Here is a 26837-nt window from a genome sequence, read left to right on the forward strand (position 1 = left end):
GAATCACAACTGTTATCAAACAAAATCCTGTTTTCTAATTCTCAGGATTTCAGCAACATTCTGTGGACGATAAATGGTAAAGCTTAGAAGACTTTGGCCAGCAATCCTGGGAATGGCCTGGAACTCTACACCTTACGGAGTTTCTGTCTGCACCATTTCATCCTGTCCTATGCCTGTTTTCCACTAGTTCGCTTCCTCTTCCTCAGCAGCCGTTTCCCATTCTAGTCCTTTCTCATAGTATTCTGATTTTATTTTAAAAAAAAAAAGGTGCCGTGTTCAAACAAAACATACCAACAAAGCAAATCTATGGAATGCCATAATTTATTACATAACATATTTTTGTATAATATTCTTCTTAGAAAAATATTTCTTGGAAAACAATTACAATTCCTTGATATAGAATTTAGATTTGTTGTGTTGCACAATTTTAGCCTTCTGCAATTGCAATCGGGATACACTGAATACAGAATCCTAAATCAGAGATACAAAGCCAAAGATGTGCATCTTATGTATATATAGGCTCTGTGACATTATTAACATGTGTCAATCATCTGAAAACAAGGAGAGCATTTTTTCATCACAACAATTGTTTTATTATTAGGCAGATCCATACAGATTCATCTAATTAACTGGGATTCATACAATTACAGTGCAACCCTATGTCTGCTTTGAAGTAAATACTTACTTCCATTTGGGTTTACTCCCTAGTACACATACATAAGAGTGCACATTAATTTACTAAGATTTCTCTAATAAGGTGTTAGCTTACTATTAATATCTGCATAAATCAGCCACTAGAAATCCTTTGAAACATAATACATTAGTTAAAAAAAAGGAAATAGATCATTGCTTTCCAATTTTTGACTCAATAAAGCATGAAAACATTTCATAGTTTATTTCCTTAATCATGTATGGTATCATGTCTACCAAAATAAACACACACATCCCCCCCCTCCAAAAAAAACAATAGAATTTATATATGTCTCTCAGTGATGGCTTCAGGTGTTGGTGAGCCCTTGGGAAAGACACTCTCCATCTTCCTCAGTGAGTCTATCTCCTCACTGTCATTATTACCAGCTGATGTCGCTCCTCTTCCTCCTCTTCACACAGAGAGCCATTGAACGAGCAGGCGGTAGCATATTCTGTTCCTGCTTTCACCACCACTGTTGACAGGGCCAAAGTGAGAGGAAGATGAACAAGCAAGCAGGCTGCAGTGGTGAAGAGGAGGAGCAGGCCCAGGTGATACTCCTCAGTGAGCCCCCTGCTAGGGAGTGAGGCTTCAGTAGATGCCCAAGCATGCCAATCCTTGACACTAGCTCAAGGGGCTCATGTTAGTCTTTAAAGCCCTAAATGGCTTAGGCCCCAAACATCTGCAAGACCACCTCCTTCCATATAGACCCTCTCAGGCATTAAGATCAGGAGAGGGGGTCCTTGTGGTAGTTCCACCATCCTCAGAAGCTTGGGGGTGGCCTGGGAGAGGGCATTCTCTGTGGCAGCCCCTAAGTTGTGGAGCTCCCTCCCTACAGAGGTGCATCTGGCACCTTCACTATACAGTTTCTGTTTTATGCTGAAGACTCACCTCTTTATCCCGGCCTTTCAAACTGAAAATGAATATTTTTAGGACCCACCCTTTTCTTCTGATTATTATTTGCTGTAAACTATTTTTAATGTTTTATTTTAAATTGGTATGATTTGTCTGTAGTCTCCCCAGATTGTGTGTTCAGGTTCATCCCACTTCACATATAACTGAGCTGCTCAAATGGAATTGGTACAAGGAAAGTTATCAGGGCACCTTCCCCTGCAGTCTGTTAAACTCTTTCTTCCTTCTCAGCTCACTTAAGAATGATGGTCAGATGAGTATCTAATCCGCTAAAGAAGCAGTGAGGATGGATTCTGATACTGCCCTGGAGGAGAGAGAAGAGCTTGCATGGTGCAAGAGTACGTCCATTTGCCATGAGTCAGTCACTTCAAAGCAATGGAATCAAACAATCTTCCAAGTAGGTGGTGCTCTGACCACAAATCTACCTTGGCAGAGGCTGCCTCTTTAAGGATGCTTCACTGGCAATTCAAAGCCCTTAAAAATGCTACTGCACTTTTATTTAATTAAACCCTAATCTCTCCAAAACACTGGATTAATATTTGACTCGGTTTCCAGTCTGGCAGCAAAGGAAATGAAAGCTGAGCACGCACAGTTTGGGATAGGCCTGGAGTTCAATAGAAATATGGGCGGCAAAAGGAACTGTAAGAAAAATAAGCAAATAACTCCTGAGGCTACTGGGCTTGGTCAGAGTACAAAAAGTATGGGAGGAGCAGACAGTGAAATGGATCTAGGAATGCAAGGCACAGAAAGTGAGAGTGGTTGACCCACTCTGATCCTAGGAAGGGATCAGGAACAACAGCAGATGAGAGCAGCAAGGCATAATCAGAAATCCTCTCTATGGTTCAGGACAGTCTTTGCTTCCTATAGCCCATGAAGACAATATTGGTTCAATGGTCTGTATTCAGGGCTGTGGATGTTCCCAATTCCACAGAATTAATTCCATAGAATTAGATACTGGATGCAAAATTCAGCACTATGACACTTCTGGCTTGCTTGCTTTTTGAAGGTACTTTTTAGCCCTTATGGCTATTAAAAAAAATGTTTGAAAGAATTCTTGAAATCTCAGAAATGAAAAATGTGGCACATTTCCATTGTTTGGATGACCTGTAGCTTCCTGCTCTACACCATGACTAACAGAAACATAATAAGGTCTGCCTGGCACATAACAGTAAGCCAGAGTTAGACAATCTATGGCTCACTGGTAACAAGTGTGCTGCTGCACACTGCTCAGATTGTGCCCACCCCCAGCTCCACTCCAAATAAACAAACAAAACAAAACAGGTCTCTGGCTGGTATTATTGTAGTTGCCTGGGGCAGCACTTTTCAAAGGCACAATGATTTTGTTACAAAGAGTAGAGCTAGTTCAGTCTGGCTTCAGGCCTGGATTTGGAACTGAAGCAGCCTTGGTCACCTTGGCTGATGACTTTTGTTGGGAGAGAGACAGGAGAGAGTGCCCCTGCTGCTTGACCTTTCAGCAGCTTTTGATACTGTGGACTACAGTATCCTTTTGAAGCAATTCCAAGGGCTGGGGACTGGGGCACTGCTTTGCAGTGGTTCGGCTCCTACGTACAGGGCTGGTGACAATGGGGGTCCACTGCTCCGGCCATGGGGCTTAACCTGTGGCATCCCACAAGATTCCATTTTGTCAGCCATGTTGTTCAACATACAGATGAAGACACTGGGGGATATGATCAGAGGATTTGGAGTGAGGTGTCATCAGTATGCACTATTTCTCCATTGCATCTGATGAAGGAGAGCTGTTATGGTTTTGGACAGGTGCCTAGAGGTGGCAATGGGCTGGATAGGAGCCAATAAAATGAAACTGAATCTAAACACGACAGGTGTTACATGTGCTGGGTGTACAAGTCTGGGAAATGGTCAGACAGCCTGTTCTGCATGAGGTTGTGCTTCCATGGAAAGAGCAGGTCTATAGTTTGGGGGTGATCTTGGATCTAGCATTGTCACGAGACCCAGAGTGCCCATTTCCCACTTTGGCTGGTGTACAAGCTATGGCTATTACTTAAACAAGATGACTTGGCTACAGTAAACCATGATCTGGTAATCTCCAGATTGGATTATTGCCATGTGCTGCATGTGTGCTTTACCCTGAAGATGTCTTGGAAGCTGCAGTTAGTGAAAACACAACAACTAGATTGCTAACCTGTGCTGCTGGTAGGTCTCAGATTACAACAGCTCTGTGAGAATTGCACTGGTTGCCTATTCACTTCTGGGCCCAATTCAAGGACATCATGCAAAGTCCTAAATGGCTTGGGTCCCAAATACCCAAACAACCATCTCTTTCTTCATAGATCAGCCCAGAATTTAGTATGTGCAGAAGAAGCTTGGTTGGTGATTCCACCACCCTTGGAGGTCTGGGGAACGGCAGCACATAAGAGTGCCTTCTTGGTGTTGGCCTCCAAACTTTGGTACTCCCTGCTGTCTGATGTAAGCCTAGCTACAACACTGGGGATTTTAAGAAACACAAGGGCCTATCTTTTCACCACATGTAATGGTTGTTTGTTTTCTGCAAATAATTTTATTTGTTGATTGCTGTTTTAACTGTTTACTAGCCATATACTGTATTTTACTGTTTTATTGCATGTAATCTGCCCTGGGACTTTTGGGGAAGGGTGATAATACATGTGCTAAATAAATAAATACAATTACTGGCTCTTAGGAAGAGCACAGCTGGAGGGAGAACTTTGGTGGTAAGGAAAACCTAATCAGCAGGTGAGGGATCCCAGTTTCAGAAGACTGGATCAAGAGTGAAGCTGAAACACTATGAGCACAGTTCATAGGGAAGCGGTAGCAGCCCATGGGGGACCAGACCTTCCAAAGAGAAGGAGAAGATGAAGCCTGCAAACTGCATTGATTGGTAGAGGAGGATTTTATGTACTCATTTATTTATATCTAAAATGACCAAATTTTATTCCTGAAACCTTGTTCAATAAAAAAACAATAGAAATGAACTGTTAATCTCGCAATTTAAGTTTGTGTAATGACTTCTGCTTGTGTTTTAAGATTATTTGCCCCTGGTTTGTAGCTGGATTTGTCATTTTAATGATTAGCCTCACCATAAATCTGTTGGATAGACAATGGGTTATAAATATTGTCATAAACAAATAAATTAGCAAACAATAACACTGCCAGCAGAGATCCAGAAACAGCCATGGATACAATAAAACCTGTCTCAATCTCTGTCCCATCCACCCGACCCCCAAACAATTAAAAGGGCCTTTCTAAATAAAAACTTTTTAAAAAAAACAGTATTCTGAGAAGCTGCAGTCCAATACTGTACGCAATTATCTGCAAATAAGTCCTGTTGAACTGAATAGGACTTCCTTCTGAGTACACATGTGCAGGATTGTGCTGCTCTGGCAGTACCACTAAAGTTCAACTATTTGAGAGAAGAACCGCAACATACTTCAGACTGTCCTTACAAACTGGGACTGCATTTCCGTTCTTTCTTTCAGGGCTGCTTCTATTTTAGAAAATTATTTCCTCTGATACAAATACAGTTATCATCCTAACCTGGCCAGGGGGAGAAGGATGTTCCTTGAAAAATAAAAATAGACTTCGTTTGTCGTAAGTCATTCACACAAGGCTGTAAGGTAGCCTATGGCATGAGCCACTCCAAACTCACAAGCAGGAATGAAGGAGGACTCTCAGGGCTGATTTTCTGGTGCTGTTTTAGATCTTTTTTCCCTGCTGCTGGTGGTTTTCTGTTTGGGTGTTGGATTTACATTTTTGCTTTGGTCTTTCTATTTATTGTTATGCTGGGGACACTCCTCAGAAACTGTAGCTGAGAGACAGCATAAAAATGTGTTGCATAAATACCTAAGTTAGGAGAGGAGAGGAACAATGGAGGAATGTCATGCTTCTCCTTACACAGAAAATCTTCTTTCAATATATTTCAAATGTTAATTTACCAATTTGTCTCCATGTAGGCTGACCACAATTGTCAATGGTGTGAATTACTGTTATAACCTCATTATACAAGGTGGAAAAAAGGCACTGGCTGGGATCCAGGGAACCAGAGGAACAGCTGGGTCTCATTATCCACTTATGGGGGGGGGGAGGAAATACAGGAAATACAAATGCAAGCCGTTCTATTGTCAGGCCAGTATGCATTTCACAATCACATAGTGCACACATGTAGAAATTGGTTCTGAGTAAAGAATTCAGTATCCTGAGGATCTCAACTTTTATTTTTAAAAAGAAAGCTTTTTATTTTGTGGAGGGTCCAGTTGTTTTGCCTGCTTTGGGGAAAGAGTTCTGAGCATTGTCAGTTTTTCTTTTGTGAAATAAGTATTTTGGGGTGCCCACAAGAATTTATTAGGTTTCCAAATGTTCCCCCAGGCCCTAAAAGGCTGGGGATTCCTAGTTCTACAAAGACTGGCAGTGGCTCTCCAGGCATTCAGGCAGGGGTCTTTGCCAGGGACTGAACCTGGGACCTTTTGCTTGGAAAGCATGTGCTCTGCCACTGAGCTACAGGGAGCCCAGCTTTTACCGACACTAAATCTGAGTTACTTTGGAACTGATTTCTTTCTTTCTTTCTTTCTTTCTTTCTTTCTTTCAGTACATACAGTCCTATCTAGAGCTGAATTCTTGTCTTCACAAAATTCCTGCAGAAAACTCTGTCAATAAAGAATATGACAAGGGAACGGGATCATAAGTAGTCAAAAACCCTAACTATCAGACAGCCCAAAGGATCAAGTGGCCACCTCCAGGTCACCTTGCAGCTCAGACATTTCCTATAATAACGGCCTAGAAAAGCAGCACAGGACGGTCCACAGCACATTGTGAATTTGCTTCTGCTGCTTTCCTTGCCGTGACCAGGCTCTCTGTCAACCCCAGCCGACCCAATACTGCCACCATGCTGTATGCAACCACCTTCATTTCCCTAAGTGACTTTCATTAAGTGCCAACTCCATAAAATATTTCAAAATTTCACAAGTGTCTACAGTTATTGTGCAGAAGTATATGCCCTGCCAGGGCCAGCTCCAGGCATGCCGGGACCCTTGGGCATCAGCTTGCCCTGGGCCCCAGTGTGTGCACGTGTGTGTGTGTGTGCATGCACCCCCCTTACCTGTCTCCTGTCTTTTACCATTGCCCTTAATGAAGATGGCAGCCGTGGTTTCCCTAAGGGGATGAAGCCTCCGCCGTCATTTTTGTTGATGGCACACATGTGTGGTACATGCGCGTATCTTCGCCATCAACAAAGATGGTGGCAGCGGCTTCAGTACCTTAGGAAGCCATGGCCACCATCTTCATTAAGGGCAATGCTAAAAGCCAGGAGACAGGTAGGTGGGGCAAGGGAATGGCAGGCAGGCGGAAGCTCTTGCCATGCGATCTGCGGATGGTGCCGCAGATCACGGAAGGGGAGCGGGGGGGCCCTCAGGGGCTCTTGTAGCTCCGGGGCCCTCAGGCCAGTGCTCCACCTGGCCACCCTTTCGAACTGGCCCTGTGCCCTGCATAGTATATTCTGCTTGCTGAACCAACACTTTCTTGTGATGTATAAAAAATATTTGGTAAAGATGAGAGAGAGAGAGAGAGAGAGAGAGATGCACCAGACATGACCATGTAACATTGCATTGGAATCACACTTCTTGTCCACTGAGGATGATGCTGATGCATCAGGCACTAGAGCAGAGACCAATGTAATTGCTCTCTAGCCTTGCCAGATCAGAAGGAAACTTGGTTAATACATTTTTGGAGCTGTACCTGAAGTTTCTGTAACAGCACCACATCAGCAATCTTGTCCTTGTCTTGCTTTGTTTGTTTGGCTTTCCAGTACTGCTTCTGGGCGGAGTAGCGGTTCATGGGACATACTCTAAAGAGACAATCTGTAATGAGAAGAAGCCAAGGAGTTAGCATGGGCTCGTACTAAAACCATAATTCATTCTTCAATGCTTATGATTATTATGCTGCTCTCCAACATGATTTTTTTAAATTAATGTTAACGTGTGTGTTAAATATAAATGAAACAGATCTGAAAATACAGGAAAAGAAAAAACTTTTAACTATGGGAGTCTGCCTACTTTTGTCAAGCTTAAAAGGTACTTTCACTCACTCCTAATGCCTAAGAGCTATGTGAGAATGCAAATCCCACTACAGCTTTTAGATGCTAGAAAAGGAAGACAGATTTTTCTTGAGTGCCAAATCTCCTGTAGCTTTCAATTGCTAGGAAAACAGATTCTCATATATCTTTTATAAAGGAATAGCCATTCCTGCAAATGTAATGGCATGTATAGCTTTTCAGCAAGGAGAGAAAAATTCTAGTATGGAGCAAGAATAATTTTTCCACACAGTTGCCCCGATATGTAATACATTATCAGAGTAAATAAAGTGGGATCCGATAGTGTTAGAATTACCATTGGAATGGGGGGCAGGCCCAGCAGCAGCAGGCAACCAGGTTGGGCACTGGCTGGAAGGGTGGAGCCCCCTCTCCACGATCCCCGCCAGCATGGAGTCACGGGGCACAACTGGACAATGGCGCAGATTGCGAAGCAGGAGCTCCACCCCCCCCAGGCGACACCACCCCCACGCATGCACACAGCCAACACACACCTGAATACCCCTGGTCATGCCACCTTTTGCATTGTCACATGCCCGCCATCTTGGGTGATGGTAGGCATGTGCATTGACACAGCAATGCAAGAAGTAGCACAACTGGGTGTATTAAAGCGTGTGCATGTGTGCAGGAGGGTAGCAGTCTGGCACTGGCCCTGTGTGAGGGTGAGCTTTATTAATATATTTGTATTTAATTGGTTTGTATAGTTTAGTCATGTGTTATATATGACTGGGCCTGTACACCACTTGGACTGTTGTTGTGTGAGTGTGTGTTGTTTTTGAGTAAGCAGTTTATACATTTTCTGAATAAAGAATAAATTTATTCAGTGGTGAGAGAGAAACACTGCACATGCTCAAAGGTAATTCTCTTCTTTATTATAAATCCTCAGGGAAGGGCTATAGCTCAGCAGTAGAACATCTGCTTTGTATGCAGAAGGTTCCTCATTCAATTCCCAGCAACTCCAGGTAGGGCTGGGAATGTCCCCAGTCTCAAATCATGGCAAGTCAATGCAGACAGGACTGAGTTAGATGGAGTAGTGACTAGGTGTACAGCAACTTTCTATGCACTATGTTCCTAAAATACAAGACACCACAAGATGCCTAGAGTCACATGCAGCCCCTGGATACAGGGATGTTGTTAGGGTGTGGCCCAGAGCACTGTTCTTCAACTTTGGGTCCCCAGATATTGTCAGACTACAACTCCCATCAACCCCAGCCATCTTAGCCAGTGTCCCTAGGGGGACCAAACCCCAGGTCTTCTGTACCAGGTCCTGAATCTAATGCACCTTACCCCCCTTTTTTATTTTACTAAAAAAAAAATTTGCCTACAGAATGGTTTTTCCTCTGAACATTGGCCTAAATTTGCATCTATACATAGAAATTAACATATGCACCTGTCATGCAAATTTGTGCCATGGACGTGTGCCACAAGCCGTTTAAGGATCTACCAATGCTCCTAACTGAATATAACCAGAGGGACTCTGGGAACCATCTACTGCACCCTGTGAGCACCTACCTGTTGCTTCCTTGCCTACAAGCCTACCAGCCAGCCAGCCAGCCAGCCAGCCACCCTTCTTGCCAGCAGAATTGTCTCCACCTGCAGCTCTCAGAGGTGTGGCCCAGCAAGATCTTTAGCTGTAGAAGTCCACGGCAGTGGACTTGGGCACTGCCCATTCAGTTTCAGTAAGGACTGAAGCTTATAAGTAGGTTTCTCAGGGTGGCCACTATAAAGCAAGATGACTGCTGTTGTGCGCTCATTAGAATGCCTGAAAGAACTCTTCCAGCACCAGATGGGTGGCTACATCACTCTCTCTGGTGGTGCCTCAGTGGTGTAACTTTCTCCTCTTGGAGACATGGATGGTCATACAATGATGGGGCTCTACTGTATAATTGTTTTCTCTAGCTTTTGCAGACTAGATTGATTTAAGATTTGAGCTTGTTTTATGATATTTTGTGGTGGAAAGCAAGGCCCAATCATTTTATTAAATCTGGCCTCAGTAACGTCTGAGCGGCACCAGTATCAAGCAATGCCCAATAATTTGCCCCTTGAACACACACTTCCTCTCTTACGACTCGAATCCAAGTCTTTTACTTCTGTCCAGTTTATCTGGCAGAACTGAACCTTTTTCACTTCCAGCTCTTTTGGTTCTGTTTTCACTGCCCTTCCCTGAGCAGGATTACCAATGGGGTTGGCAACCTCACATTGAAAACGTAGGTGCCCCGGTCTACCACATTTATAGCATAATTTCTCCTCCATTTCAGGGTACACAGATCCACTCTGGGGTGTCCTGTGCCCTTCAGATTTTATTGGAGGACTCACTCGCTGTGGTACTACATCCTTTCTGCCACCATTATATGGTCTGGGTTTAAACTCTCTTGATGTTTTCCCCACCCAGCCAGTTCTATTGGAGGCAAAGTGATCCGCCATCTCTGCGGCCTCCTGCACTGATGTAGGGGAATGGTCTTTGACAAGGAGCCTTATTTCTGGTGGTAACTGATGGAATAATTGATCCAGTATCATGAGGCTTTTCACCTCTTCCACTGACTGAGCTTTGGCACTGCTCATCCACTTTCCAAATATATCCATCAGCTTTGCTCCCAGTTCAACAAAAGACCTCCCTGCCTGGATCTGACAGTTTCGGAATAACCTTCTAAAATAGTCAGGTCCCAGTCTGAATCTTTTGTATACTGCCTCTTTAAACTTGGCATACGTGACGGAATGGTCTGAGGGGAAATATTGGTATACCTCTGCCAATTCCCCTTTGATCAGGTTTGATAAATATTGCATATATTTATCCTCCGGTAGCCCCCACATTTGAGCTGCCTTTTCAAAAGTGCTGAGGTAAATCTGTGGATCTTGTCCAGGCTCAAACACTGCAAAATCTTTTGGTGTAACCTTTATCTTTGTTTCATTTCTGTCTTTTCTTGTTTCATCAGAATGAAACTTCTCTCTTTCAAACTTTAACTTTTCCACCTGTATTTCAGCGTCCACTCTCATTCTCTCAAATTCCAACTCCCTCTGCTTTTCTTTCTCATCCGCTTCCCTCCTCAATCTCTCAGTTTCCAACTCCCGCTGCTTGTCTTTCTCATCCGTTTCAAAGACCCTCTGCTTGTCTTTTTCCTCAGCCTCCCATCTTAACTTCTCTCTCAAATACTCTATATAAGCGGGATTGCTTGAATACCCTTCTGGGGTCTCTTCCCTGACAGGTTGTTTTTGCTGGACAGTTGTAAATGCTATTAGTGCTACCCGCAATTCATCTACTCCTTTACCCTCGTGAGGTAAATTGAATGTTATGCACTTCTCCACCAGCTCCTCTCTTTTCATCTTTATATATTCAGCCATGGTGTTGGAGTTCACTCACTCTTTGCCACACACTCTTTGCCAGTCACTCTCACAAATAATCTTTATTTGTTATTTCTGTTTGCCACACCACTGTTAGGGACTCTCTTTTGTCCATATCCCATCGCTACAGCCACCACCTGTGACGCCCTTCCCTGGCTCTCCCTGTCAGGTTCCTACCTGCTTGTGGCTACTGCCTTTCACTAGGCACCACCAGGGACTCCACCAGTCCGGACTGTCCTTATTTATGGTTTCTCTCTCTGCTCTAGCACAGATCTCACTAGATCCCCCTGCTAGGCAGCACCACCAGTCACGTTCTATAACCAATGTTCCCAGAGACTTTGACTGAGCCTCTCTCTGTCTGGTTACTTTTGTGACTCCGTGCTTATGCTGTTCCCAACCCCCTTGTATCAATGTAGATAACTCATATAACTCGGGGTTGCTCTGGATACTTGTAATGTTATTATTCTCCTCTTCACCGCTGCCACCATTTGTTACTGTTGCCCTTCAGCCTTGGAAATTACCTTACCCTCCCTTCTGGTCTGTGAAACCCCAGCCAAGGATCAGGCCTTCGGTAAACCAAAATAGTATTTATTAAATAACAGAAATAACAAGATTACTTTTCTAATGGTACTTAAGCATATGGTTTCATCTATTCCTGTGATACTTGACTTATCATTAACTAGAACTCCCACTCCCTCTTTCTCCACACTCTCCTGACATCCACCACCTAACACCCACCTCCAAACACCACCAAAACAACCCACCAACACCTCCAATCACATTCGCCACCTCCAAACACCTTCAAAACAACCCACCAACACCTCCAATCACATTCGCCACCTCCAAACACCTTCAAAACAACCCACAACACCTCCAAACACCTCTCAAACACCTCTCAAACACCTCCCAGATTCAACTGTCATTCTTCCATTTATACTCTCAGCCATTCAAACGCTCAGCCAATCATCCAGCATTCTACTGCTCATCTACTCCCCCCTCCTCTTTCATTCCACTTACCATGTATCTTCTATACAAACAGCACTTACCATATTTACATTAATACAGGAACATCACAGTCACTTGGTGATGAAAAGCGGCATACAAATCTACTAAATAAATAAAACCCCATGGAATTTCAGAGAAACCTCCCCATTCCAGCATGTTTCCTTCCTTCCCCTTGCTCGATGCACAAACCTCCCAGCACCTCAGAGCAAGCAGGAACAATACATCTCTCACTTTCCTCTCCCTATCTGAATGCTGTACAAGCAAGCAAAAATACCTCACTTCAGGGGTAGCCAGAATGATGCCCTCAACATGTTGTTGGACTGTCTCCCATCAGTCCCAGCCAGCAGGGCCAATAGTAAGGGATGCTGGGAGCTGATGTCCAACAGTATCTGGAAGGCTCCATGCTGGCTACCTCTGCCCTACTTCATGATGTCTGATGAGAAAGCAAGGCCCAATCAAAAGCCCAGGACCATTTGCACCTCTGGTGGCTGTTACTTCATGAAAGCTAAATGACTTGTTCCCGTCCCATTTTCATGGGGCCAGTTGTCTCAAGACTGGGGAGGATATTTGAAGACTTTGGCAGGTGGGTGAATTTTAAGAAAGGGGGAGGGTCTTAGTTTTAAATATAAGGTGACCAAAGATTTCTTGCATTAATTCACAAAATAAAGTAAACAAATTAATAATTAAATAATAGCCTGACCACCACTTCTAGCATCAGTTTATCAGCCTGGTAGCTCAGCTGTGTTCCTGCGTCATTCTCAGGGGGATTCTGGTGGGGCAGGGCTGCCCCTTCTGTGACCTTTTTTTAAGAAAGTGGGGAAACTAGTGACCTTGTATTACAAATTAATATACCTCTGTCCTTTAAATGCACTGAAATTCCCTCCCCTTGAAGATTAATCCAATCTTTGAGACATATTTTTGCCCTACCCTGGAAACACTAGCTTTGGCCTAGTACTGATTTCAATTGTTTCCTGGAAAGAAGGTCCCAGGTGGGTGAAATCAAAGTCCTTGATGTCTCTAATTGCTTCTAAAATAGCAGCACAGAAACTTCAGACACAAGAAGAAAATCATTTCCATTCTTGGATCCCATCCCAAGTCGCTGGCAAACATGCAGTCAGTTATTCACCTGAGAGTGATGAATAAGCAAGCGCAAGACTTCGTTCTCACCGGTTCTGGAAGAAAGCCATTTTTCATGTCTCACTCCACAGGACTGCTTGTGCTATTGGCAAGTCCCACACCCAAGAACTGCCTGCCACCCACCCCCATGTCCCTTTGCCTTTAGAACGGAACTCCATAGGACAGGAGCCCTTTTCAATGTCAAATGTGGTATCCTTAATGCCTCCTAGCACAGAATTGGTGTGCCCCAATTTGGTATCAGTTGCCAATCCTGGAGGGTAACAGGCCAATTTTTAATTTTTGTGTACATTTTCTCCCCTTCCTTTGCCTTCCTCCTCCCAGCCACCTGAAAAAAAGCTGGGAGCTCATATATCTCTGCAACCTTGTTTGATGCTGTGACTGATGATTGCCAGGCAAGAATAAGGGTTGTGTCAAAAGTTCCAAAATTCTTACATGGAAAGCTTCCACGCACCCCCACCACACCAAAGCCCTAAGTTTAAATAAAGAATTGTTAGGATTAAGGAAGGGTAAATCTGTCCATTTCATTTCTCATTTCTCTGATCTTCAGTTCAGTTCACCACATTGGTTTGCAATTATTATTTTTTTAGTCCTCATAAAAATTCATCAGCATTTTAGTGCAGATTTCTCCTAATATATTTTTGATTGCAATTTTGCCTAATATACACATTTATACACATTTCTGCATTTTCCCCCTAATATGCATTTTGAATGTTATTTTCACAAATATATGCATTTTTATGCACACCTTACCGAAGCATATGCATTTTTAAAAACCTTTCTTGGCTGGAAAACTGCATTGCAAAATTCAGAGAAATGTGAATTTCAATGGATGGCTGTGTTTCTGTTCGTGAATTGTTTTGGAAAGTGCAAATTAGGTATATTTGCCTTTAAATATGAACCGAATCAAATTTCTCCCCCACTCCTAGTTAGGGTTAACCCAGAGAATAAAGGAAGAAAATAAGGAACTTGAGGTTGCACAGCAATGCACTAGCATTGCCAGGGATGGACAATGTCATTCAGTTCAAGATCATTCCTCTCCTTGCCTCTTGTCAAAATCATTAAAGGAATATGTGTGTGCTTTCAAGCGAGTCACGTCAGGGTTTAACTGCACCAGCAATTCAATTACTTAACTTTCCCTAAGTACTGAACACCAGAGCCAGAATGGAGGTGTGAATACATTACTAAAATGGTTTCTGCCTCCTATTGATCTTGCTAGGTGCTGAACAACTGACTGTAAATTATGAACAAAACCAACCATGCTGTTGCTGTGTCCTCACTGGTGCACATGTGCAAGGATAGGGAACACCATGCTCTGCAATTAGATTATCTGTTATATCCACCCACATTTTTTTTTAAAAAATCTAAAACATTTGCCATCTCTCTGACAGAGTACAAGATTTGTACACCTTCCCTGCTTTTCCTAACATGTCCAGACATAGAGCTCTGCCTTGCTGAAATAGCCTCAGGGGAAACCACAGAAAGAGAGGGAGCAGAAACAGCCAAGCTGTGATCAGAAGCTTCTGTTGGCTAGCTGAACTATGCATTTTTAGCTGGATTCTAAGCGCTGCTGCCAACATGACTTTTTTAAACATGTGCAACATTAAACCTGTTTCCCAAGAGGTGTGCATTTAAGAAGTCTGCTTTTCTATAAACAGACATGTTCAATAAATCTTTAGGAGCCATTTCCATCAATCTGCATCATTTGCAATGAAACAGAGACCCACAGAAAAGGCTTAAGCGACATTTGCATGGGTCCTACTAGGATGTGCGGAACTTCCAGTTTGCTGCTACCCAGGGGCGTCCCTACCGGGGTGCGGAGGGTGCGGCCCGCACCCGGGTGTCACCATGAGGGGGGTTACACCCAGAGCCACCCCACCCCGTGCCATTGCTCAACAAGGCTGCACCGACTCCTCCTCGAAGGTGGGCGGGTGGACGAGAGCGGGAGTGGGAGCAGCGTCGGCGGGGCGAGGGAGGCGCACCGGCGTTCCCAGGCCTTCTGCGGCTGGGTTCCCCTCTGGCGCGCATCCTCCCAGGGGCCCAGCCACCTCGTCCATGCCCCTGGGAGGGCACGCACCAGAGGTCTGCACCCCCCCGCACTCCCACTAGTGACGCCACTGCTGCTACCTCCGGTAAGACACCCTCTGGCTTTCTCCCCTCGATTGAACTTTAAACACCCTGTAATTCTGTTTATAATGAGCCCCAGAAATTTTATCTCTATGGCCGTGGGAGCCAAGAGCAGTTGCATTCCGAAACTACTATTCTATTACATTACATTCCTGCTTTAGCAGCTCTCTCGAGATAAGAAGCCGGTTCTCTGTTTCAGAGTGGGCGTCTTCTCTGTTTTTACACTGGAAGGCGCAGCTTTTTGAGATTGTATTAGGTTTAATAATTTTAAGTCTGCAACCCTGACCTTGATATTAAGGAGTTGTATTATTTAGTGAAGAGCCCCTCAGTTCGGGAAGGCCAAGGGTGGCAGAGTGAAAGTAAAACTTTGTAAGAAAGGAATCCTAAAAGGGAACTTACTATCGCTGGGGACCGTCTTACAACTTCAACCTCAAAGTTCTTTCCTGAGCTGGTGCAAAATGGTTTATACAAGGAAGAAATGCCAGGAGCTCGGCATATCTCCTTGGGTGGAGGAGTCTTTGCCAGCTAATCAGCAAGAGAAGATTACGCAGTATTTCCCCTTTAAGTCAGAAATCTCGTCTATCTCATCTGTTCAGCCAAATGCTCAGAAGGCTAGCCCCCTACCGGAAAGCTCCTATGACTGGTCATTAGACTATCATTTGTCAAATAAACCATTCAGAGATGCTTTAGGTGCCAAAAGCCTGGCGGAGGAACTACTTGACGCAGGCTATAATTGCTCTCTCGGCTCGAAAACCGATGGATTCCCCACGGAGGTGATTACCATCAATTCGATACAGGAGCCTCACGAGCTACAGGCGCCCCTCCCCGTGAATAGCCCCACGAATAAGTCTATGACCAATCCGACTCCATCTGGATCTAAAACACTCTCCTTTGGGTGGGGCGCGCTAGTGATGGAAGAACTGGAGTTAGTCAAAGCATATATTGCTGAAACAAATAGCTTGCTAACTACGCTGGTCCAGGCTATAGGACCAATTCTCTGTGAGAAATCCAAAGACCCTGGCTCACCTGCTGGCTCTCTAACTAGCATTGATCTGTCCAACCAGGCACCTAGGCGGAAAGGCAAGGTTGCCGCGACGTACCAGTCTGCTAGAAAACCAAAAAAATCAAAGAATGTTAAAAATCCTAAATCTGGTCCAACAAGGAAAATGAATTTTAAACCATTATTTAAACTGCTGGACTCTCCTATCTGCCAGCCATCAACAGTCCAGCATAATCCTACTAAAGAACGAAAAAAAGCCGCTCCAAAAAAGGGCCTACCCCAGAAGGAGGGAAACATAATTTCTCCACAAGGTGAAGGTAGAGTAGCCCCAATGGGAAGTCTCTCGCTCTTACCGGCTGAGCAGAGGCCAATCCCTCTTACATCTCTAAATACTGCAAGCCCCCAAAGATCAACTTCTTGGAAACTAAAATTGATCCGAGAAAAGCTTGCGGTTACGTGCCTCCCGTGGGCGCCTGGTTCCTGGCCTCTAACCCCGAGCATACCGCACTTGGACACCTGCCTTAGGCCATTTTTGCCTGCTTCTCATCGCACAAATTACATCAAGCATATGATCAACTTGTCTTCCAATGTGAATTGCTGGCGACTCATTATTACATTTCAAACTTCCTTTATTGCTAATCAGATTTTCAACGCCAGGGAGAAGCTAAGGAAGTGAGGCATTGTGGTACAACGCTACTTTATGAACATGGCCCCCCTAAACTGCTACTCAACAGCCCTGATAAACGGCTCGGTGTCGGTGGCGCTATGTCAGAGGCGTCTTCTAACAGCTTATTAAATCACGAGTCTTCTTTTGCTTGCGACTCCAAAGTCTACCAGCAACACTCGGCCTCTAGGCCTGTTCTAGAGATAACATCCTTGCTACAGGAGGGGTTTGAGCCAGAAGAATTGCACCTTATGGAAACTTACAGTCGATTGCCTAAATCTGAACGAGTGGCAATCATTAATAGACTAACTCAGCTTATAGAGTGCCTAACTAGCGTACGGCCAGAAGTATGCTCGATGGACTCTTTACAGTGTCCAGCCACCGACCTGGGTGACCCAAGCAATTCTCCAGCCACGGACTCTGTTGAACAATCTAGTCAGCAGCCTCGATCTCCGTGCAACGTCAGCAAGTCTCTTGCAACCAGCGGAGCTAGGCTGACAAGTAGTGTTATCCGTTGTAAAGCTGCTCTACCTCCTATGAAGGTCGACAGAGACCCCACCTGGCTAGAGATGCGCTAGCTACAAACAGAGGAGCTAGGCTCGCCCAACAAGACGTATAAGGCCAAGCCACACTCTCCAGAACTGATGCTACAAACTCCGTGGATTATTTCAAATGTGAGCACCCTAACTCCTGAAATAAACATCCTTACCCCGTGGCCGTGACAGCAATCTTGTTTTACTCGAAGGACAAAATGTCTGCTTACCATGCCTGGCCAGGTGCCCAGTACAGGCACTGGCTCTGCTCGCCCCACCATCTCTGGGACCTGTCATGCCCGCCCGACCCTCAGGGTCCCGGGAACATGCATCAGGCTCAGACCCCCACCCTTAGGGAAATGAGACTGGAACCGAAAAGCTATTACTTCACCCTTGCCAAGGCTGTGTACGCTCACAACAACCCTGCAAGGTAGAAGGTAGGCTGCCACCACCCCTGTATACTGGTCTACTCAGAGCCAGGGGATCTCTGAGCCCAGAAGGTATATAAAACCAAGGTCCTAAAAGGCAAGAGTCACAGTTACACTCCTTGCCAGGCACCTCTGGTTTAACATTTAAAATCCAAGCTTTTAACTTCTTAACCCTCTTTGGTAGTGAGTGACTGAGATTGGGTCAAAACACTGAATTTAGAACCACCCCTTCTCTCAAATGAACACACCAGGTTAAATAGAAGTAGCTTTATTAAAATATATAAGTGCACATATCATATAGCAGCAAGTAATCCTTTAAGACCATTCACCCAACAGGGGTTTAGGTTCTTACAAGAGAATTCATACACACAACAAGAAAATAATAAACTAGCTCACCTAACTACTTACATACGCGGTAGTTGGTTGCGTGGCACCTCTCCTAAGAGAGATGGATGTTCAACATAAAGCAATGGAACCAGACATAGGTTGCCTTCCCATAAGCAACCCCAGGAACCATAAGGCAGAAAAGGTTTGGAACTCTGGTGCCAGTCAGCATAGGCAGAGAACAGAGAACAAAGGCTGTGGGTCCCTAGCCCTATACTTAAGGGAAAAAGATCCTAACGGTCCAAGATTAATTGACCAATCAGGAATTGACTGATGTAACTTTCTTCTCGATGTTTCTCACATTTTCGCGCCTTCAGGCCCCCCTCCCAACGGTGTTTTCCAACTGCATAGGCCAAGGATGACCTTGGGTGCCAGGCACTTGCTAATCAGCAAAGATAAACAGGTGCAGCTTGTTTAAGGCTTCTTCTAACCGTCTTCAGCTGGGAAAATGAAACTTAACTTTACAAATTGGCAAGGCCTGTCTTTTCTGACTATAACCATCTCCCAGAGTCCCTTTCTGGAACCAAAGTATTGTCATCAGCTTTTTAATAACTCATGACCATTACAGGTTCATGACACGCCCCTTTTTGGGAAGATGATGTCAGAACTCTAAATAGTTCTGCGTCATCGCCACAGCAACCAGGGATAAGGGAACAATCAAAAAAAATTCCATCACATTACAATACAGCATATAAAAAAGAAAGAAAGAAAAAAAAACAATTTAATACATTTTAAGCAAGTGAGCTACTTCTTGTCTTATGCCTTCTAATTAGGTTCAAAGTTACAATATAACAAACAGTAAAGGAAGAAAAAGAAAAGAAATAGAGGACCCCTAAAACACCCCCCCCCAACAAAAAAAAAGAAAACTTTATTATAAAAAAAAAATAAAAAAAATAGAATAAAAAATGGGGTGATCCAAAACTGGTCCGGGTTCAAAAAAGGTCATAAGCCGTAAAATCTTTAAAAAGTCCATAAAACATGTTAAAAGCATAAAAGAGTAAAACAAGGTCTAAAAACGGTCCAGAGGTCATCAGAGCCGGGAAATCAGTCAGTGAAATAGGCATGAATCAAATATCAATCAACTGGAACAGATAGGCGAGATAGAGCATCAGCTACTATATTATCACGCCCCTTTATGAACTGGATTGTAAAATCAAAATCTTGGAGGGCCAGACTCCAACGTAACAATTTTTGGTTGGAGTTTTTCATCCTGTTCAACCAACACAAAGGAGAATGGTCTGTCTGCAATTGAAAATGACGTCCCCATAGGTACGGGCGTAACTTATCAAGAGCCCAAACCAAAGCAAGACACTCCTTTTCAATGGTAGCCAAATTGCGCTCTCTTGGAAGCAATTTCTTACTAATGTATGCAATAGGGTGCAATTCTCCAGCAGCATCTTCCTGTAGCAAAGCAGCTCCAAGCCCAAAGTTAGAGGCATCCGTCTGAACTACAAAAGGGCTTGAAAAATCAGGAGCTTTCAAAACAGGATAGTTTACCAACATCGTCTTTAAAGCATCAAAAGCACTTTGACATTTATCAGTCCAAATGACACGCATTGGCATAGTCTTTTTGCACAGTTCAGTTAGAGGGGTAGCAACACTGCTAAAATGTGGGGCAAATTTTCTGTAATAGCCGGCTAACCCCAAAAAGGATTGAACCTGTTTCTTGGTCTTAGGGACAGGCCAATTTTGAATAGCTTCGATCTTAGCCTCTAGGGGTTTGACACAATCCTGCCCCACCCTATGGCCCAAATACACAACTTCCCCCAGACCAAATTGACATTTCTGCGCTTTGATGGTTAGTCCAGCGGCCTGCAGTCGCTGTAAAACAATTCTCAAATGATTCAAATGCGACTTCCAGTCAGGGCTAAAGATGGCCAGATCGTCCAGATACGCACAAGAAAATTCACCTAGGCCATTAATCACAGAATTAATAAGCCTCATGAACGTGGCTGGAGCATTTCGAAGTCCGAATGGGAGAACCTTGAACTGGAACAAGCCCATATGCGTGACAAAAGCAGATTTCACAGCAGCGTCCCCATCTAGAGGCACTTGCCAATATCCCTTAGTTAAATCCAGTGTAGTGATGTATTTTGCTGCTCCCAGCCTTTCTATTAAATGGTCCATCCTAGGCAAAGGATACGGATCCACTTGGGAAATCTGGTTCAGCTTCCTGTAATCCACACAGAAACGCACTTCATTAGCTTCCCGTTTAGCCACTAGCACAATAGGGGAGGACCAGGGACTGGTAGAGGGTTCAATAACTCCCATTTCCAGCATAGCTTGAATTTCCCTCTCTACCACCTCTGCATTCCGTCCTATAACTCGGTACGGAGAAGCTTGCATAGGGGGATGATCCCCGGTGTTAATGGAATGAATAGCCAAGTCAGTTCTTCCAGGCTTACTGGAAAACATAGGTTTAAAGTCCATCAGGATTTGAACTAATTGCCTTCGTTGCTCCTGAGTCAAACCTTCGGGCAGGGTAATTTCAGTTATCCCCCCTGCTTGCTGGCTCTCTGTAACCAAATCCAAAGAATCCTCTGCAAATTCACACGCCTTGGTACAGGCCATAATTAAATGTCTATTAGGAGGCTCAGATTCCTCCGCTGGTAATAAAACAGCCGGGTTAACTTCTGTTTTGCTTTTACAACCTTGAAGGCTTTCCTTCCTTTTTAGAACTGTCTTAGTTCCTTGAGAGCCAACAGGCGGCACTTTACATTCCATCAGCCCCCCTCCCCTGGGCTGCAAAAGCGAACTTTCTTTCTGTGGCTTAGGCAAGCACACAGCCCGTTCCTTTAAAGCCTTGGCTTCTCTCCCACTACCTTTCCAGGTGTCTAACAAAACTTGAGACTTAGCAAGAGCATCCCTCTCCGCCCTACGTTCAGTCTCTTTATGGTGCAGGAAGAGCAGGTCTGTTCCTATCAAAACGTCCCACAAACTGTTGGTTGAATGAACTAGAACTCTATGGCGCCCAGTCCAATTCTTGTATGAAAGCACTAGCTCGGCCACACGAGCTTGCACGGCCCTGGGTCCATACGCCGTGACAGTCACTTGTAAGTCAGGGACATATTGCTCTGGCTTCACCAAGTGTTCAGCAACACTGGAGAGCTCTGCGCCCGAATCTACCCGTCCCATGACCTGAATACAGTTAACATATATGGGTTCTGAAAACTGCGTTTGAACCCATTCCTTGCATTCCGATGAAAGAGGTTCTGGACAGTCCCTCCCTTGCAGCAAACCATCCTTTTCTTCTCCCTCTTGGCCCCCGGATATATTTTGTACAACACTCACCGACAGGGCTTTAACAACTGGTCCACGAGGGGTCTCAGGACGGTCTTGTGAATTTGGGGCAGAAAATACAAAATCCGATTCTGCTCCTTCATTCTCCTCGGCTGACGACCATGAAGAAAGTTCAGGAGGTTCCGCTCCAGGGGACGTTAAGTCTCTCACGCGTGCAACTGGAGCAACCTTTGGGTTCTTCCTTCCAGCAGGATTGGGCTTAGACAAGGTTTTAGAACAGGAATTAGCCTTATGACCAATTTGCCCACATTTAAAACAAATTATTTCTCCACGGGGCTTCTCTTGCAATGCAGCCTCGGGCCGGGCGGAAAACACTTTGAAGTAGCCAGCAGGCCCCCCTTTCTCTTCCTTCGCCGGTTGCCCTGGTTTCTGCATACCTGCGGTCTCTCGCCTCGGCGGTTTCACAGGAACGTACTCCGGTCTCCGAAACAAAGTATACTTTTCTCCAGCTCTGTTTTTAAACATACGATCTGCTAGCATGCCTGCTTCAGTCAGAGAACGGGGCTGCTGGTCTCTGACCAGAGCCATCAAATCTCGAGGGAGGCGTCTGTAAAACAGTTCTTTTGCAAACAGATCTAAAACCTCCTCTCGGGTTACAGCCTCGGCTGTGTCAGCCCAACGTTCCACATTTCTGCCCATCCGTGCAGCAAAGGCTGAGAAGCTTTCCCGAGACTTCTTCTGGTCTGCTTCTAAGTGCCGAAAACAATCCTCTGATGTTAGCGCAAAGTGAGACTTGGCTAAAGCATAAAAGTAGTCAAAATCATCTGCATACTCCAGTGGCAAAGAGTTCAACAGTTCTCTCAACTGGCCTTCAGCATTAATGCGTAAAGCACTCATCCAGTACTTTTTAGGCACACCTTGATCTCTACAAGAGTGAGCAAAAACTTGGAAGAAGGTAAAGATGTCATCTGTCTCACGAAAGGTCGGAAAGGATTTTTTATGGAGGTCTGGTCTTCCTCCTCGCGGTTGTTGCATCTCACGAGCAAAGCTTTCCCTACTCCGGCGATCTTCCTCCATAGCCTTGAACTGCAGGGACAACAGCTTCATTTGCTTAGCCAGGTAGCGCTGCATGCTCCTAGGCAGCTCTTCCTCATCCAAATCTGATTCCTCCTCATCTTCGCTATCCTCAGTTTGCTTAGACACGAACTCCTTGTCATCCACAGAAGGCTGAGGTATAAACGACAGAGCAGCAGCGCCTTCTTCCAGCTGAGCAAGCTGACTAGGCAACGCAGTGTCTGCCAGGAGCACATCCTCGGCTCCATTCTTTTGAGATCTGGTTTTTATCTTTTGCGACATTCTGCACTAACCTTACTACCCAAAGTAACAAACAATTGTGTCAGAAGTCTCTTTAAAATTTACAACTTGCTGCAATGCACTTATCTCACACAGCGTGTTCACTTAAGAGCAGGAATGGCTTCGATCCTCACCACTGCCAGCCATGTCATGCCCGCCCGACCCTCAGGGTCCCGGGAACATGCATCAGGCTCAGACCCCCACCCTTAGGGAAATGAGACTGGAACCGAAAAGCTATTACTTCACCCTTGCCAAGGCTGTGTACGCTCACAACAACCCTGCAAGGTAGAAGGTAGGCTGCCACCACCCCTGTATACTGGTCTACTCAGAGCCAGGGGATCTCTGAGCCCAGAAGGTATATAAAACCAAGGTCCTAAAAGGCAAGAGTCACAGTTACACTCCTTGCCAGGCACCTCTGGTTTAACATTTAAAATCCAAGCTTTTAACTTCTTAACCCTCTTTGGTAGTGAGTGACTGAGATTGGGTCAAAACACTGAATTTAGAACCACCCCTTCTCTCAAATGAACACACCAGGTTAAATAGAAGTAGCTTTATTAAAATATATAAGTGCACATATCATATAGCAGCAAGTAATCCTTTAAGACCATTCACCCAACAGGGGTTTAGGTTCTTACAAGAGAATTCATACACACAACAAGAAAATAATAAACTAGCTCACCTAACTACTTACATACGCGGTAGTTGGTTGCGTGGCACCTCTCCTAAGAGAGATGGATGTTCAACATAAAGCAATGGAACCAGACATAGGTTGCCTTCCCATAAGCAACCCCAGGAACCATAAGGCAGAAAAGGTTTGGAACTCTGGTGCCAGTCAGCATAGGCAGAGAACAGAGAACAAAGGCTGTGGGTCCCTAGCCCTATACTTAAGGGAAAAAGATCCTAACGGTCCAAGATTAATTGACCAATCAGGAATTGACTGATGTAACTTTCTTCTCGATGTTTCTCACATTTTCGCGCCTTCAGGCCCCCCTCCCAACGGTGTTTTCCAACTGCATAGGCCAAGGATGACCTTGGGTGCCAGGCACTTGCTAATCAGCAAAGATAAACAGGTGCAGCTTGTTTAAGGCTTCTTCTAACCGTCTTCAGCTGGGAAAATGAAACTTAACTTTACAAATTGGCAAGGCCTGTCTTTTCTGACTATAACCATCTCCCAGAGTCCCTTTCTGGAACCAAAGTATTGTCATCAGCTTTTTAATAACTCATGACCATTACAGGTTCATGACAGGACCCACCTGAGACTACTCTCCTGGAACATTGCTGATTGGAAGAGCAAGACATTAGACTTGGAGCTATGTCAAGTACTACAATCATACGACATCATCCTCTTGCAGGAAACGTGGCTTACCTTGGGTGAGACACTTTTGCTTTAAGGTTTTAAAACTTGGTCGAAACCGGCCAGGAAATATGGTAGTAAAGGTCGTGGGCGAGGCGGCCTGGCAATATTGTTGGTTACCAACCTTGACTGTCATGTCGTCCTACCCAATATGGATGCCCCAGACACATGCCTGGCATTAGGTCTTACTGTCGCAGGTTTCCCTCCCTTTATTTGTTTAAATATATATGTTCCACCAGCTAATTCTGCAATGGAGAGATCCCCCTGGCCCCCCTTGGAGAATTTCCTTGATGCACTCCTGGCTAATTATCCTACATATGAGCTTCTCTTAGGCGGTGATTTTAACGCCAGGATGGGCCACAGTTATCCCAACATTAATGGTAGCCCCTGGGAACCACCTGAGGGCTTTCCTCTCCTAATTAGATCCGCAAGAGATAAGGTTGTTAGTAAGTACGGTATGGCCCTTTTCCATCTGATTCTAAAATTTCATCTTATTTGTTTAAATGGCTCTCCTCTAGATTCCTCTAAAGGGTTTTTCACCTACATAGCACGGGCTGGTGCTAGTGTAGTTGATTACTTTCTAGGTACCCCCTTATTGATAAAATGGGTCAAAGAATTTACTGTTATCTCGAGACCAGAAAGTGATCATTTACCTTTAAAGTTAGTTCTTCTGCCCCCCTCTAAACATCAAGCTGCTCCCTGCCTGGCTCCTTATTTAGACCAGCTTTATGGTTTAAAACGCCTCAGATGGTCCCCAGACATAGGCCTAGACGCTCATCGCCTTTTGGCATCGGACTTATTAGCCGATCTACGACACATGACCATAACTGTCCCTGAGGAGAGCCTACGGGCATACGAGGCCATAGTAGCCCAGCTTAGTCCCCAGACTGCATCACTAACTACTGCCTCAGTTCCCTTAAAGCCAAAAACTTGGTTTGATAAAGAGCGCAGAAGCGCAAAAAAGCAACTTATTAAACAAATTAGACTAGTTAGGGTTACCAATTGCCCAGACACTTTCTACACATTACTATCTCTCAAAAGAGCTTATAAAAAACTTTTAAAAGGCAAGAAGCAAACCTTTTATGAAGCAAATTGGGCGGCACTGGACATGGCCGTGAGCACAGGCAATGAGGCTGAATTCTGGAAGTTATTACAAGGTAGCCTCGGGTCAGATAATTACACCCCCATTCCTCCTATACTACAGGAGGTGTGGATAGCGCATTTTCACTCTATTTTTGGGAATTCATATACTCTTCCACGGTGGCCATAGCTGACGCCCTGGCTGGCCTCCCTGCCTGGCCTTTGGTAACAACTGCAGAAGCTAGGGAGTTAGCCACGTCTCTTCGAGCGGGAAAAGCCCCTGGGGAAGATATGTTTCCACCAGACTTCCTGATGCAGGATTTATCCTGGTGGGCTCCACTCTTGGCCTCCCTTTTTATATATATTAATAACACTGGCGCTATTCCGTTAGGCTGGTTGACCAGTATTGTGGTTCCAATCTTTAAAAAAGGCAACCCAGCGATCCCCTCAAATTACCGCCCCATCAGCCTATTGAATGTGCCTATGACGTTGTATTGCCAACTATTACTAAACAAGTTGAGGGACTGGGATCTTACCAGCTCAATTATATGCGAAGAACAGGCCGGCTTTCAATCTAATAAAAGCACAATTGATCAGGCATTCATATTGCACCATCTAATTAGGAAAACAAGAACTAAATCCTTTAAGTCTTTATATATTGCCTTTGTAGATTTCTCCGCAGCATTTGACTCTGTAGACAGAGAGCTACTGTGGCAAAAATTGGTCCAGACTAACATTGATAAAAGGCTCTATTGGCTTATTAGGGCCCTCCACCAGTCCAATGTAATCCAGGTACGATTAGGGAAAAATGGCATCCTCTCACCAAAAATCCCGGTGCACAGAGGAGTAAAGCAAGGGTGCCTTTTGGCCCCCTTCCTATTTAATTTCTTCATTAATGATATTGTGGAGGTGCTTTCTTCGCCTGCCTTTTTCCTGCCTTCAATCGGCCTGAGGAAGATTCCTGCCCTACTATATGCTGACGATCTGGCCTTATGCTCCTTAACCAAAGTCGGTCTCAAACGCATGATCTTGAAACTGGAGGAGTACTGTCTAATACAGAAACTTATGGTCAACCAGTCTAAAACTAAAATAATGGTTTGTGGCAAATCTATGAGGACCCAAACCTCTTCGTCAATAAATGGTGCCCCGATTGAACAGGTTCAAACCTTCAAATATCTAGGTATTCATCTTTCCAACACTCTTTCTTGGACCCCTCAGATAAAAGCCTTGGGGGTTCTTGCGCTTTAGGCCAAGCAAAAAGATTCTTCTACACTCGTGGTGGTCAGTTGGTTGTCCCCATGGTTAAAATTTTAAAAGCTAAAATTCTCCCGAAAATTCTTTATGGCTCTGAACTGTGGGGAGTCCTCGCCAAGTCTAAATTAGAGTCCATCCAAAATACATTTATGAGGCAAACCCTTGGCCTCCCACCGGGGACCCCTGCCACTCATTTAAGAGCTGAGCTTGGTCTTCCTTCACTTTCTGCGCATATCGATCTGGCTTACCTGCGCTATTGGCTTCGT

At 44.7% G+C, this 26837-nt stretch overlaps 1 protein-coding gene across 3 annotated transcripts in view; it reads right to left on the reverse strand.

Moving 5' to 3' along the window:
* The window catches only part of ITPR3 (inositol 1,4,5-trisphosphate receptor type 3), a 150007-nt gene that overhangs the window by 75263 nt on the left and 47907 nt on the right, over positions 1-26837 (reverse strand). For all 3 annotated transcript variants that reach the window (XM_061632412.1, XM_061632411.1, XM_061632414.1), the window contains exon 3: positions 7325-7446. In XM_061632412.1, coding sequence (XP_061488396.1) covers positions 7325-7446 — 122 coding nt within the window. The remainder of the gene's footprint in view (positions 1-7324; positions 7447-26837) is intronic.

The sequence above is a fragment of the Rhineura floridana genome, chromosome 6 (assembly GCF_030035675.1).
Source record: "Rhineura floridana isolate rRhiFlo1 chromosome 6, rRhiFlo1.hap2, whole genome shotgun sequence".
Taxonomy (NCBI): Eukaryota; Metazoa; Chordata; class Lepidosauria; order Squamata; family Rhineuridae; genus Rhineura; species Rhineura floridana.